The sequence below is a fragment of the Physeter macrocephalus genome, chromosome 8, assembly GCF_002837175.3.
Source record: "Physeter macrocephalus isolate SW-GA chromosome 8, ASM283717v5, whole genome shotgun sequence".
NCBI lineage: Eukaryota > Metazoa > Chordata > Mammalia > Artiodactyla > Physeteridae > Physeter > Physeter macrocephalus.
In genome coordinates this window covers 22,167,668-22,182,635 of record NC_041221.1, presented here as the reverse complement: position 1 = coordinate 22,182,635, position 14,968 = coordinate 22,167,668, and the positions used below count along the sequence as shown (strand labels likewise).

General features: G+C 43.5%; 1 protein-coding gene across 2 annotated transcripts in view; it reads left to right on the top strand.

Moving 5' to 3' along the window:
- The window catches only part of FASTKD3 (FAST kinase domains 3), an 8,733-nt gene extending 3,010 nt beyond the window's left edge, over positions 1–5,723 (top strand). The window contains exons 3-7 of one of the 2 annotated variants that reach the window (XM_024124622.3): positions 421–506; positions 2,510–2,684; positions 3,766–3,835; positions 4,173–4,287; positions 5,416–5,723. In XM_024124622.3, coding sequence (XP_023980390.1) covers positions 421–506; positions 2,510–2,684; positions 3,766–3,835; positions 4,173–4,287; positions 5,416–5,514 — 545 coding nt within the window. In that variant the 3' untranslated portion in view covers positions 5,515–5,723. Of the gene's footprint in view, positions 1–420; positions 507–2,509; positions 2,685–3,651; positions 3,836–4,172; positions 4,288–5,415 lie in introns of those variants that run through there. The other variant, XR_003680863.1, reaches the window with a different exon arrangement.
- Positions 5,724–14,968: the final 9,245 nt, after the last annotated feature.

The window sequence follows — 14,968 nt, the reverse complement described above, 5'->3', positions numbered from 1 at the left end:
GGTACGCGGGCCTCTCACTGTCGTGGCCTCTCCCGTTGCGGAGCACAGGCTCCGGATGCGCAGGCTCAGCGGCCATGGCTCATGGGCCCAGCCGCTCTGCAGCATGTGGGATCTTCCCGGACCGGGGCACGAATCCGTGTCCCCTGCATCGGCAGGCGGACTCTCAACCACTGCGCCACCAGGGAAGCCCTGTCACTTTTAATTATATTCTCAAGTTAGGAGCTTGCGTTCTGGGAAGCCAAAATGAGATTTCATTGAGATGGGAGGCAAGAAGGTATAATTACTTCTAACAAGTTCTTTTCCTAGTGTCATTTAAAAGTACCTTACTGGAGTGAATTAATTAATGTGCATTCTGGATATTCTTTTATTACACACACCAAAGTTCAAACTTAACTATGACTGGGATGCTTTTTATTTCAGGTGAAGAGTCCTATTTGGACAGACTGAGCCTAGCACAACTGACCCAACTTTTCTTAACCGCGATTCTAGAATGCCCGTTCTATAAGGTAAAAGCGTGAGCTGCATTGCTTTGTTTCCCTACAGGGATGGTATTCTTTTGCCTTCTTCCTCTCCAACACCTCCCCCGCTCCCGAATCTTTTAAGTTCCTTCTCTTTTGAGCTGTCTCAGTAACCTCATTAGAAAGCAGAATTTTCATTCACTTGGAGTAGTTGCCACCAGATAGCCTTTTCTCTAGTAAATTGACCCTATTCCTGTGTTCTTGTCCTTGAAAGAACCACTTCCTACTTCTTACACCTCTAAGGTGTAAGATTCTTAGAAGGTTTTATCAAGTACGGCAGGCTTATGAGTCTTAGTGTTCCTGGACTTACTCTAGGGATTTTAAAGGGTTTTAGCATTCCCCATGGCTCTTGGATATAGAAGTGTGAATTTATGCACGAACAAATCCTGAACCATTCCTGAGTATGTTCTTAAACCAAGCAGAAGTTTCACTCTTACGTGATAGAATTCAGTTTACATGGAGTTCGAGCTTTGTATAGAGCTTTCTAAGGATTCATTCTCCTAACTTAATCGGGCACGTTGTTCAGGATCAGAAATGGTACCTCCAGACTTGCTCATTCCTGCCTGGTTCTCCGTACTTGACTGAACCATGTTTATGAGTAGCTCATAAACACCATCTAGTTTCTCTCTTTTCATGGAATGGGACTATTCAAACTACAATTTGCTTTTATTCCCAGTATATCATGGACATTCTTCAGGGGTAATAGGTAAAGATCAAATGTATACTTTTAAAGAATGGTCTGATATTTCACGGTATTTATTCTACTGTCCCACCATTGATGGATTTTCAGGCTTTTTCCAACGTTTGTCTTGATCAGCCATGCTGTCATAAACATACTTACATATCCTGTCATACTGGGACCTTTTGGTTGTTTTAATCTAAAGACTAGATTCCTGAATGTGGGATTACTGGATTAATTTTCAATAGAGACTGACAGATTTTTTTTTTCCCGTATAGTTGTAGATGTCGTATTTCACCAGCAGTGAATGAAGGTGACCACGTCTCCCCATTTCTGTTGCAGTGTGTTCCTTAGTCCCTTTAATTTTGTCATTTGACTCAGTGAAATGTCATGTCACATGCTTCAGTTGCACTTTAACGAGCGATAATGAAGTTGAGCATATTTTCAAATGTTTACTGGTCATTTACATTTGCTATGAATTGCCTTTGTTACACCTTAATTCCTGTTTGTATAGGGTTGTTTGTCTTTCTCTTTTGTATTTGTTTTTTGTCCTAGAACACATTGTAAAACACATTAACTGTTAAGTACGTTGTACATATTTCTTCCTGGTTCGTGGTTTTAAATTTTTTTAGTTTTAATTTTATATTGTTTATGATGCCTTTTTGCTATACAGAAATTTTTAAGTTTTCTGTAGTCAAGTTATTCATTTTTTATGGCTGCTGGGTTTCCTATATTGTTTAGGAATATTTCATGACTCCTAAGGTAATATAAATATTTTACTAACTTTAAAAAATATTATTTTCCATACTATATTTAGATCTTTAATCTACTTGAAATAGATGATAGTCTGTAATGTGTGGCAGAACTCTAACTTGGTTCTTTTCCAGATGGATAACCAATTGCCAGCACCATTATTACATAGCTGTCCTTTTCTTTCTAAACTGGAATGTCAGCTTCCTCACAATTTCCACTATTAAAAACTTCAACTGTGTTTCCTCAAGGCCCTTAAAGCAATTCTGAGAGTTCCAAAGATGTTTCTTGAGCTTTCTTGCTTGCTTGCTTGCTTGCTTTCTTTCTGTGACCATTGGCTACATTTAAAACACATTTAAAAGATATTTTGGACTATTGGGCTTGAACTATAACAGGAATATTTGGCATTGTCATTTGGAGAAAGGTATTTGTCCTAAGTCCTGGAGAAGCATCATGCCTATAAAGTAATATTGGATCAGACTTTTATATTCAGGCAACCTTCATTTTATTCTCTGATTTTGTATCTTATTTTTCTTTCTCATGTTTGCACATACATTTTTAGGGTCCAAAACTTCTTCCTATATATCGAGTGAAATCGTTTCTTACTCCGTGCTCTTCCCTGGAGACCCCCATGGATTTTCAGCTTTATAAATCTGTGATGATTGGACTGATTGACCTTTTAGGAGCAAGATTGTATTTTGCTTCAAAAGTGTTAACACCCTATTGTTACACGATAGGTAAGTAGTAGGGAGTTTTGTTGTTGTTAACGAAACCTCAGCGTGCTGTCCTCTGATGGAACACGTGGGGCTCAGTAGCCACCAAAGGTCTGGAAACAAAATGAAGTTGGCCCTTCCCTGAAGGCAAATTGGAACAGGGGTGGGCGGTAGGGCTGAAGAGTCAGGACTCCATGTTAGCCACATAGTAGCCGAATGCCTCTGGGCATCCTTTGGGGGCATTCATTGGCTTGTTTTCATCTGCAAGATGAGAGTAAGAGGAGTAGTGACCTCAAAGACTTGTTTAAGGACAAAATGAGGTAACTCCGACTAATACCTGGGAGACAGAAAGTGCTCAGTAATTGTTAGCTGCTCTCATCCTCCTGGCCAGTGCTGTCCAATGTAATAGCCACACATACCAGTAGCTACTTAAATTTAAAATTCCAGTTTTGAAAATTCACAGTTCAGGTCCCCGGTCGCACTAGCTGCACTTGAAGTGCTCAGTGGCAGGTATAAGCGTTGGCATCATCGCGGACAGCGCTGACTACAAAGTCCTTCTCCTTTCAAATTGATGAGTAAAGGACAGTGAGCTCAGGGAGGACAGCGTTTCTAGGCTTCAGGTGGTCACATCTCACTCCCCTCCTTTATGGGCTCCCTTGACAAGGAAGGAAGGGGGAGCCTGCTGGCGCCCAGGGCCCACGTGTTGGGCTGCCGGCCGCTTCACCTTCCCTGGGCACTGGAGCCCCAGGGGTGCAAGGTGCCAGTTGCGCAGGTGTCTGACTTTACTCAAAGGATTTTCTTCACTATTCCCACCAGTTGTTGTAAGGAGAGTAGAAGTGTGTGTGAGTCACATCGTGCCCCAGATACCTTGAGGGCCCCCTCCTGGTTTTAGTGTAGTGGAGGCCCTCTCAGTTTAAAGCCGACTTGGTTGGGCAAAGCTCTGATTAAATTAAAATTCTCACCGTTGTCTGGTGTGGTCATTACTTTGCAGCCTTCTGCCCAGTTGATAAATGCAGTATGGAAGAGATCAAAACAGCAAGGAGAAAAGGAAGCTAGTGTTTGTGAGGGTGTCACATGAAGAATTTTTCCTTTCTTCTCTTACCAGATGTTGAAATTAAATTAGATGAAGACGGATTTGTATTACCATTTACAGTTGATGAAGATATACATAACAGGTAAAGAAAACTGTTGTGGTTTATATGTTATAAGACTTGTTGAGGTTCATACACAGGGATTGTTTTCTTAAGAAAGTGAAAAAAGTAGACATGGTTCTGAAAATTAAAACACTATGGCATACCAGTTTTGGAAATTCCGTGTACTATCTTGTGAACCTTAATTTAATTAAGTTGAGTGCTTTTTCAACAGATTAATGGATAACAGTCATGATTCATTTGAAAATAGTATTGGCACGAAGGAATAGCCAAATCCCAAATAAACTCTGGCAGCCAAAACCATATAAATACTTCGGATTGTTTTAAAAATTAAGTTTCCCTCTCCTCTTTGGTTTTTTAGGGTAGCACTGTGCATTGATGGTCCAAAAAGATTTTGTTTGAATAGCAAACACTTACTGGGAAAGGAAGCTACTAAACAGAGACATCTGTACTTACTTGGTTATCAAGTTGTCCAGGTATGGTTTTGCCTTTTTTTTTTTTTTTTTTTTTTTCCTAAAAGCCATTTCTAGTTCAGATTTGCTTTTTCCAGGATACTAAGTAGTATGCCAGCCCAGTGGGCCAAGACTCTTGAGTCTGGTTTAAATGCCACATTTGTTCATTAGGCTTAAGTCTCTTGATTTGTAATTTGAAGTCACAATTTTCAAATTTTCTCTTTTCCAAAAGGGAGACATACCTAAATTCTGTATAAGCTGTGCTTTACTTTGCTTTTAGAATTACTCAATTATTGGAATACCCGTTTTGTTTTAATTTCCCTTTGATTTAATGACTAGAATGGACAAGATGACCCATTAAAAGCAGGATCTTCATCAGTTTTTAATGTTTAAGACTCTTGTTTGTATTTACATCGTAGATCTTTTAGCAAGGTCTTAGGTGATGAGTCGCGATGAGTGTCCATGGAGCTTTCCATTCTCTAAGCTGTCTACCAGTCTGCTCTCTGCCTTCCTGTCTGGTGACTTTTTTCCTTTCCGTCTTGTACATACCCAGATTAATTTTCCTACAGTGAATCGTGCCAGTGTGTGCCTAGAAACCTTCATTGTTTCTTCACTGCTTATGGGATAAAGACTACATCTACATCTCAACATTCTAGACCCTTCGAGGTCTGCCCGCAGCCAGGCTCTCTGCTCCCAGCTCAGTGGTCTCTTCTGTCTGGCCTTTGTCCCTTGCCGACGCGAGTCAGGTGGTCCCCACCTCTCTGCGTGTCTAAATTCTGGCTGTTCGTCAACTCCCAGCTCAGGTTGACCTTTCCCCCTAATCTAAAGTGTCGACTCCGTCTCAGCACTAGAGCCCCAATTTTTTTTGCATGTTCTGCTTAGTATTACTGCCTACTTTTTGTATATTTTAAGTTAGCACCTAACTTGTAAGTTCCTTGAGGGCAGGGATCATGTCTGATTCTTATTTAGACATTCTACCTCTTGTTGAGCCTCTGCTACCTGGCAGCACCGTTATAGGCACCGCTGAGATCTCTGCCTGCTGGGAGCCTACACGCTGCTGTGGGGAGGGTGTGATAGCGGACAGGGTAACCAAACCCAAGGTAATTTCCGATTATGAAGGATGAGGATGGATTTATTTTCCTCTCTTTACAGATTCCCTATTACGAGATTGAGATGCTAAAATCCAGACTTGAATTAGTGGAATATTTACAAAGAAAACTATTTTCTCAGAACTCTGGTGGTCACTGGTAACAAGAATGAATACTGACTTCAGAACTCAAATAGTGAAAGAACTTGCAAATTAGCCATTTATTTATGGACTGTGGTGATCTGAAAGGGGTCTCTAGTTTCCTTATACCATGTATACACTTATCAGTAGCAAATTTAAAATTAGTTTTAACCTTCATTTAATACTGGTATCAGATACTTTTATACATCAAACAATCGCTCAAATACAATAAAGGAATGTCATGAGTAAGTGTCATAATTTTAAGTCTTGTGTTTTGTGACAGTTATCTGCTAACAGAAAATATATTCTGGAGAGACCTTTGTTTCCTCTTCTAACAAATGTAAGGAAGAAATTTTATCTCCCGTTTTTTTCTTTTGTATTTTGTTAGAGGAAGTAATATATGGTAAGGAAAAGGAGCAATGAAAAATAGACTAGTACGTTGGATGGAAACATATATAATTGTAGACTTATGCAAAAATAACCCTTTAGTTAATAATATTTTGTATTGGTATAGGAGCTTTATATATATATATATATATATATATACACACACACATACACATATATTTTTTTAAATAAAGGAATAAAGATGTAAAAAACAGCAACTTAAGTAGGGTTTTGGGGGGGTGTTTGGAGGGAGAAGCTTCTAAATTTTAAATTCAGCACGGATTAAAATTCTTTAGTTCATTGCAGATGCTTCATTGTCCCATTATGGCCAAGGTAAAGTTTCGGGATAAAAGGGTTCTGCACCCAACTACAGTGTACGCGTTGGCCAAGGGGGCGGGCTGTGGGTGTCCCACACAGCACTCAGCAGAGCTCCAACACCAGCTGGGGGCCCGCAATTCAACTCCATCCCGACACCGTCTACCTGGAGGCAGCACCAGCTCCCACAGGTTGGGGGCTCAGTCCCACAGGACTGCCCGCTCCCCACCAGCCCCCTTTCAGATGCCAGTCACAAGTCCAGGTTGTCACGTGACCTGTGCTTCTGACCAACTGGCTATAGGTTGGGGTGTCCAATGACCCCCCTCCTTGGGCTCTGTTAATTTGTTAGAGCAGCTCCTGAAACTCAGAGAAACATTTTACTTACCAGATTACTAGTTTATTACAAAAGGATATAACTCAGGAAAGCCAGATGAAAGACATCTTAGGGGAAGGTATGGGGAAGGGTGTGGGGTTTCCTTGCCCTCTCCAGGCACCACTCTCCCCTAAGCTCCACCTGTTCACCAACCTGGAAGCTCTGAATCCGGTCCTTTTGGGTTTTTATGGAGACTTGATTACATAGACTTAAATAGCCACACAAAGAGGTAAGAGCAGTCTGTTATAAATGCTATGAAAAAAACAGTATAGCCCAAAACCTTCTTCCTCCGCCTCTTCCATTTATCTCAATCCTTCTCCATGGGGACCTTTGTTCCTGGTTGCCCTAATTGGAATGAGATGCTCCTTCTTCTGCACTTTTAGTTACATCCTCTCCTGAGCCTTTGTCTCCTTTGGCTCTCCCTTACCCTCTTCATTCCTTCATTCATTCAACATTTAGTAAAGAGCTGTGATCATGCTGGGCCCCCACTGACTGTTGGAGCTGCAGAGGGAAGCAGAGAAGAGCTCCTGCCTGGAGGGGCTATGGGTGATTATAGTGATGAGCCAGCTGGCAGTCCTGATGCGTGAGCAGGACCCTGGAAGGCGGAAGACGTCAGCTCTGCCGGGGGTGCGGGAGGAGGCTACGTGGAGTGATCTGTGAGCAGAATTCAAAGAAAGGGAGGCAGGTCTCTGCTGGGAGAGCATTTCAGGCATCGCCATGGCCGGAACACCCAGCACAAAGCAGACGGTCGCCATGGAGAGTGAGGCCAGAACTGACTGGCACTGTTTGTTTTCAAGCAAATTTTAATCCTGAAAATGTGCATGGATATGCTATGAAAATAGTTTAGGCTAATAAACAGATACAAGACTGCTGATTTCACCAACTGGAGTAAATTTGGCAAGCTCCGTAAGATTATAAAGCCATACGTCCTTATAAACTGAATCCTCAGGCCACTAGTATTTTAATGTCTACCTATGTAAGTAAATATGATGTGAATTTTCTTGTTGAAATTACATATACAGTATGATAACTCCTGGTACCACATATTAATAATGTTTTTAAATAAGACATACTCTTGATGTTGTTTTTTAAAAGCAAAAGCAAAGCAAGGAGAAAAAAGTAAAGCAATGAAAGAAAAATAGGTGAAAAAAGTTTAACTTGCCAGCGTAACCCCTGAAGCAACGGTGATCATCTTCAGACCAGCCGCGAGAGGGCAGCAAAGGTTAGGACATTTATTGGGCTTCAGCCGTGGAACCGGGATGATCCCGTGTCCCAAGAGGAGAGTATCCTGCGCGGGTGTTGGCGGGGGGAAGAGCGGGGGGCGGCAGGCTGGAGCTGTGGAATGGTGCGGTGACAGTTCTGCCTGAACAAAACAGGCAATTTTCCGTACCTTGACCTAAAGAAGGAATGCTGTTTGGTTGAACCAAGCCTAGACAGGGAGGGTAGATGGTATCTTGGGATGAAGAGATGCTGGTTGGTTCTTTGACCAGGATTCTACCTGCCGACTCTGTACACCTGGGTGCATTTGGAGACTTAGTAAATAGTCATTAGGTAGAAGAAAGAATAGGAAGGAGCAGAACTGAGCATATTTGATAGAATTCTGGGGGGTAAAAAGTTCCCTCTAAAAATGCTGGACCCTTCCCTGAATTCGTGCACAAATTCAGGGAGGGGGTCTAAAAAGCTGAGATTTCCCCAAACTGGAAACATATCCAGACGCACCTGGAGTCTAAATACATAGTGTAGGATTGTTACCAGACCAAACTCGGGTCCGCCCACCCACGTGCAGCAAAGCCAATCTCCTGACACGGGTCTACGGTGAAGGAAAGTGCAGCATGTATGGCAGGCACCAGGCAGCTGGTGCTCAGAAAGCCTGAACCGCCCCCCACCCCACCCCCGCCCTAGGCGTCAGCAAAGCATTGTTAAAGGCCAAGTGAGGGAGGGAGCGCCCCAGGGTATGTGATCGGCTAGTGCACAGTTCTCTGATTGGTTGATGGTGAGGTAACAGGGTGGGGTCGCAGGGGTTAACATTGTCAGTCCTCAGGCGCCAGTAGGTCTGGGGGCTACGTGCTCACGGTCCTCAGGTAGTTAATTTCTTCCATTTAGTGGTGGTTTTAGCATCTGTAACACAGCTCCGGAAATGGTCATCAGATACCATTAGCTAGTATCTGGGTACTTCAGAGAGGAGCTACAGCAGAGGACATGGGGGAGGGGTCTGTCCCTGAAAGGCCCCTTAGGGTCCTGCTCCGTTTCCGGATCATGAAATAAGTCGTGCCTTGTCAGCTGTATGGCCAGTACCTGGAAAACAGTAAATGCTCAGAGAGCTATGAGGACTCTTGTCATTGGTACAAGAGTTACGTTGCAGTCAAACTTCATTGTTAAAGCTCGTGGAGAACCATTTGCCTCCAGGGTTAAGACTCCTGGGGCAGCAGCTTGAACCGTGGCCACTCCTTTTGCTAAATAGCATCACAGACACCCCGCTGAGAAACCTTCGGTAAAACCTTTGCTGTAATAAGAATGGAACACGCCTCTATTGCCTGCAGGATCTGAGCCTCCTGGGTCATTCTGGTGAAGAGAAGCAGCCTAGATTTCCAAGACGATGCAGAGCTTCAGATAGAGGGTTTGGGACACAAACCCCCTTACCTTTTTCTTATCTTTGAGCATCCCGGGTCGTCTTCTGAGGCCAGGCCTCATGTTAGTGCTCTTATGCACAAGCTTGCTCTCTGCATCTCCAACCCAGCTTTGTTCAGTTTCACCCAAATCCTCTACTCATCCTGTCATCATCCCTGTCCCTGGGTCCTCTGGTGTGCCGGCTCCCTTGCCTGTGTAGTCAGTAAGCCCTACCTTTTGTTGGTGTTCTTTGGCTGTTGGCTCCATCATAAAAAATTTTGCCTTAATATACTTGAAATCCCATCTCAGAAAAAAACTAAACATCTCTGTCCCCATCTCCTCCCAAAGTCTCTGGTATATAGGGCACACTATTTGTGTCTTGAACTGATATTCTGGGTTCTAATGTTTGCAATAAACAATATCTCAGTAATCCTACTGTAAATTTTACTATGGAAAACACTGAACACACATAAGTGTAGAAAGAATAGTGTAATGAATTCACGTGAGTCCCTTTATTCAGCATGACAAAATACCCAAATTTTCCAATTCTGTTTCATCGATTTACTCCCATATTCTTTTTTTTCTTTTCCTTTTTTATTGGAATGTTTCTTTAAAAATCCAAGCTATCATATACTTTTATTCTAAATACTTCAGTATGAATCCATAACCAATAAACTTTTTCCTTTTTTATTTAACTATTCTGCCATTATAACAATGAACAAAACTAATAATTATTACCTGTGATCATTTAATACCTGGTCTATATTCCAAGTTTTCTATACTGTCTCAGGAATTTTTTTAATTGAAGTATAGTTGATTTACAATGTTGTGTTAATTTCTGCAGTACAGCCAAGTGACTCAGTTGTACATATATATATACACATTCTTTTCTATATTCTTTTCCATTATGGTTTATCCCAGGATACTGAATATAGTTCCCTATGCTATACAGTAGGACCTTGTTGTTTATCCATTCTATATGTAATAGTTTGCATCTACTAACCCCAGACTCCCCCTTGGCAACCACAGGTCTGTTCTCTATGTCTGTGAGTCTGTTCCTGTTTCGTAGGTGGATTCATTTGTGCAATATTTTAGATTCCACATATGTGGTATCATATGGTATTTGTCTTTCTCTCAGAAATATTTTTTAACTGTTGATTTGTTTGAAGCAGGATCTGAACAAAGGCCGCATACTACTTTTAGATGTTATACCCCTAAGTCTGAAGTCTCATGTCTGTAACTGCCACCCCTCACCTGGTTTCCATGTTATTAATTTATTGGAGAAGTTAGATCAGTTGCCTTGTAAAATATCCCACAGTATTGATTTGACATTTTCTAACTGGTTCCTTTGATATATTTCCTGTTAAACTAAAGGTTACATCCAGAGGCTTGCTTAGATTCAGCTTAATTTTTTCAGCAAGGATGCTTCAGAGGAGATGCTGTGTATTTGTTTTACATCATACCGTAATGTCTCGTTACTCTCTTAGTGATACTCATCAAGATTGATAGTGGGTTCCTGGATCAGCACCAGCCTGATCCATCCACCATATAGTCCCCATCAACCTGTCACCTAATGGCTTCAGCATCTGTTGATGACTGTTGCCTAGATTCATTATTCCAACAGGTGTTTAAAAACAAAGATTTCCTAACGCTATCATTCCTTTACTTTTATTAGCTTGTATTCATCTATAAAGAAGAAATTTCTCCCATCACCTATTTTTGAACTCTAAAATAAGGTTTATACGCACACTTATGGTTAACTGGGGGAAAAGGCGGGGGAGGGATAAATTGGGAGATTGGGATTGACACACACACACACTACTATATATAAAATAGATAACTAATAAGGACCTACTGTATAGCACAGGGAAGTCTACTCAATACTCTGTGGTGACCTACATGGGAAAAGAATCTAAAAAAGAGTGGATCTATGTATATGTATAACTGATTCACTTTGCTGTACAGCAGAAACTAACACAACATCTTAACTATACTCCAATAAAAATAAAATAAGGTTTATACAGAAAAAAATGAGATAAATGTGTCTTTCCTTGTATCAAGGTTTAGAACACAGAGGTGGTTGTCTGGTCAGTATTTTGTTTGTCTGTTTGTTTGTTTAGGATATTTATGAATTCATGACGTTTTATATACTTGATGTGCTTCAGTCCATTACAGTCATCTTTTGGATGCATAACTTGTCCTGTTTTAGACCGGTGGGATACCCTTCAGGATGGCCTCTTTGTCCTTTTGACCTTGACACATTCGATTTTGAAAATTGCTTGGCAGAAGAGGATGCCCCAGGCTCACTTACCATCTCCTGCCTCAGCCCTAGGGTCCGCCCTCTGTAAGGAGCACTGGTTCTGGCAGGTGGTCCTGCTTACTGCTAGAGCCGTCGGTATCGGGCCGTTTTCATTTGGGGCATCTATAAAACCACATTCATTTTGATTTCAAAATCGACAAGGTGAACAAGCCAAAATTAAATTTGCACTTATATGTCTTGATTCATAAGTTTGATGCTTAATGTGACTCCAAGGGACTCCATCAAGTGAGTGACCCAGCCTACAGGAAAAACCTGATGACAAACATGCTTTTTAAGTCTACCAGCAGTACTCACGCCTCCTTACCAGGGAGGAGGTGTCGAGTGAGGTAAAGGCATGTTACCCCATCACGGACCACTGCCTATGCCCCAGAGCCTGTGGAGATGCTTTGTAGGACGGGCAGTGGCTCCCCTGTCGCAGGAGCCAGGGTCATGCAGTTACTCTCACTGTCAAACAGCACTGATGGGGGTTCCGGAAAAGGTGCGGCAGGAGCCCCCTTTCATACCCCTTGAGTTCATAATGACCTTTAGGTTTGCTGGGTACACAGACGGGCAGTTCTCCTAGCCGGCGACGGGTATGTGTGTTTGTCCATCCACCCCTCCGAACTCTGAACCATCATCAAAGCAGAGGAGTACTTAATCCAAGGGATTTTAAGCTGGTTTAAAGCCTGTGAACTATGTTGGGCCACTTAAATGAGTTTACAGTGACATTTACAAATAACATGATTGTAAAAGCTTTCAAACTGAAAATGGAGATACCAACCTGTTTTAAAATTTCTGCATTTTCAACAGAAGATTTTTTAGAAAGATGATGGCATTTTCATGCATTCACAGGTGATTTTCCCCCCTCTCCACCTCAGTTAACAAAGGTTTTCAAGGTGGAGAGGAGGCCATCTGGACACTTTGTTCCTTGGCTGCGTTGCGCTGGCTGAGAATCGCTGGCTAAAGCTTTGTGCTTTGTCCAGGCTGTGGCCCCATCTCTGAATGGTCTGAGGGCTCCAAAGGAGAAAGCCATTCCCTCAGACCAGCCCCCCCTTTCCAGATATTCCATACACCTTTCAGGAGGGGCACCCACTGCCCTGTCACCTGCATCAAGTCACTTATCCTACCTACATCTCAGTTTTCTCATCAGCATAAAGAACCAGAGGGTTCTTCTGAACTTAACAAGTGTGGGCTCATGAGGACTCATGATAAATCTAACACACACACCACCCAAGCTGTGCTGAAAACACCGCTAATGTGACATGTGACATGCTAATGTCGCACAACATTAGCTTTCTCCTTCCCTGCCTCAAATTAACAGAAATTCTTCCTACCAGGTCTCCCCCTGCTTACATTCTGCCCAGATGTCAAGAGAAATGGGACAAGTCCCAGCTGCAGTTTGGAATAGGCGCCTCCAATGCTCCCATGAACTGCCTGAGTTTCTGCAGTGGAGGCCGCCCTCCAGTGTGTCATCCAGCGGGGAGCTGCAGGCAGCCGAGGCCCCGGTGGACCTGCAGAGCCGGCTGCATGAACAGTAACAGCGTGAACAGTAAGCGGTCAGCACGCCCATGTCAACCTAAGCCAGACCAGTGCCACGTCATCACCCAGCGTCAGCTGCGGGCGCCGGTGTATGTCCATGAGGCTGGCATGGGATTAGGGGGGTTAGACATCCCAGACTACTGAGGTTGGCATTTGAAACGAAGCTGATCTGTGCACCCTTCGATAGCTCAGCTGGTAGAGCGGAGGACTGTAGACCTGACACATGTGAAACAAAGCTGATCTGATCTCCTGCAGAATTAACTTGTACTCAGCGTGCCTTCTTGTACTATTAACCCACTTATTTTTTCGTTTGTTTGTTTGTTTGTTTTGCGGTACGCGGGCCTCTCACTGCTGTGGCCTCTCCCGTTGCGGAGCACAGGTTCCGGACGCGCAGGCTCAGCGGCCATAGCTCACGGGCCCAGCCGCTCCGCGGCACGTGGGATCCTCCCGGACCGGGGCACGAACCCGTGTCCCCTGCATCGGCAGGCTGACTCTCAACCACTGCGCCACCAGGGAAGCCCCCTATAACCCACTTATTTTAAGAGCAGTGTTTTCATTCTTTTATCCTTCCCTCCCCCCACGCAGAACTTTGCAAGTACAAGTCACAGACACAAGGGACTTAAACACATTAGGCTCTTTGACCTTGTATTCCACTCATGTCCCCAGAATACATAATAGGATCACAGAGGAAAAATGTTTTTTTAAAAAGGAACTAAAATCTCTTGATAATTGAAACTGGCAAAGTTGGTCTTACCTATTGTTTCCTCCACCTCTGCTTCCGGCCCTGCAGCCTCTCAGCCTCACATCTGAATCCACTCCCGGGGGTGGTGACCATTCCATGGGGCTGCACCCACCTCCTGACAACAGCATGCCACCTCAAGTTGATGCCTCGTACCTGTCACTGTCAGCCCCAGGGCTTCTCTGGCACCGAGGAGACCCACAGGAAGCCTAGGCAGCACTGGGCAGGGGTCCTACAAAGTCAGGAGTGAACAATCCAGAAGGCAGTCTCACCCCAGGAGGACTGGGAACACGAAATTAAAAGAGCGAAATTAAAACCACCTGCAGGTGGTTCTGAGAGGCTGCTCCAGGCCCCTCAGAAAGTCTTGGCCAAGGTCGCGCTCCAGCTGCCCTCAGGAGTGACCTTGAGAATTCAACGTTATACAGACTTTCCTGCTGCACTCACTCCTCTGGTCCCTCCCTCCTGCTCCTTGGAATTACCTCCCAAATAAAGCAAGAGCATCCAAGCCCTTGTCTCAGACTCACCTTTAGAAGGTACCCAAGCCATTATGGCAACTGTATTTCTTACTGAGTCACCCAGTATCTGTCGAGTGCCTACTGTGTGCCAGACTTGAGTCATCAGAGAGAGTGCATGTGTGCAGCCATGCCCTGTACAGCTGTCAGTCTGGTGCAGAACAAATCGAAATTGAAATCGAAGCTAACAGAAGCACGTCCACACAGCTGTGGAAAAGGATTTTTCAATGAAACAGTTTCGGTCTCACTTTTAGCTGAGGTCTCAAGATAATTGGTGTGGACTGCTCCCATTTTGCAAAGTGTGAGATCAGATCAGCTGTGCAAGTCTTGGGACGACTCCTGACCATTAGCTGAGCTCCTATATCCGGTCTTTAAAAGAGATTGGAGAGGTTGAAAGAGGTAGTAGACTATAAGAGTTTTTTTTTTTTTTTTTTTCCTTTGCTGGTGCTTTTATGAGGACCCCTGCCCAGGGAAGGATGAGAGCATGGTTGCCAGAAAGTTTTACATTACACACGCGGCCCTCTCTATCTTCTTATTGGGCAGCACTGTCCCAGACCCTCTTCAAGTTACTTAACGTTTTCACACCTATCACCTGTCTTCGTCACCAGACTGTCAGATCCCGGTGGACAAAGGGCTGCTTGGTTCAAGGCTACACCCCCAGCGCTTGCACTCAGTAGGTGCAAGGTCATTAACTGCCCAGCGAACA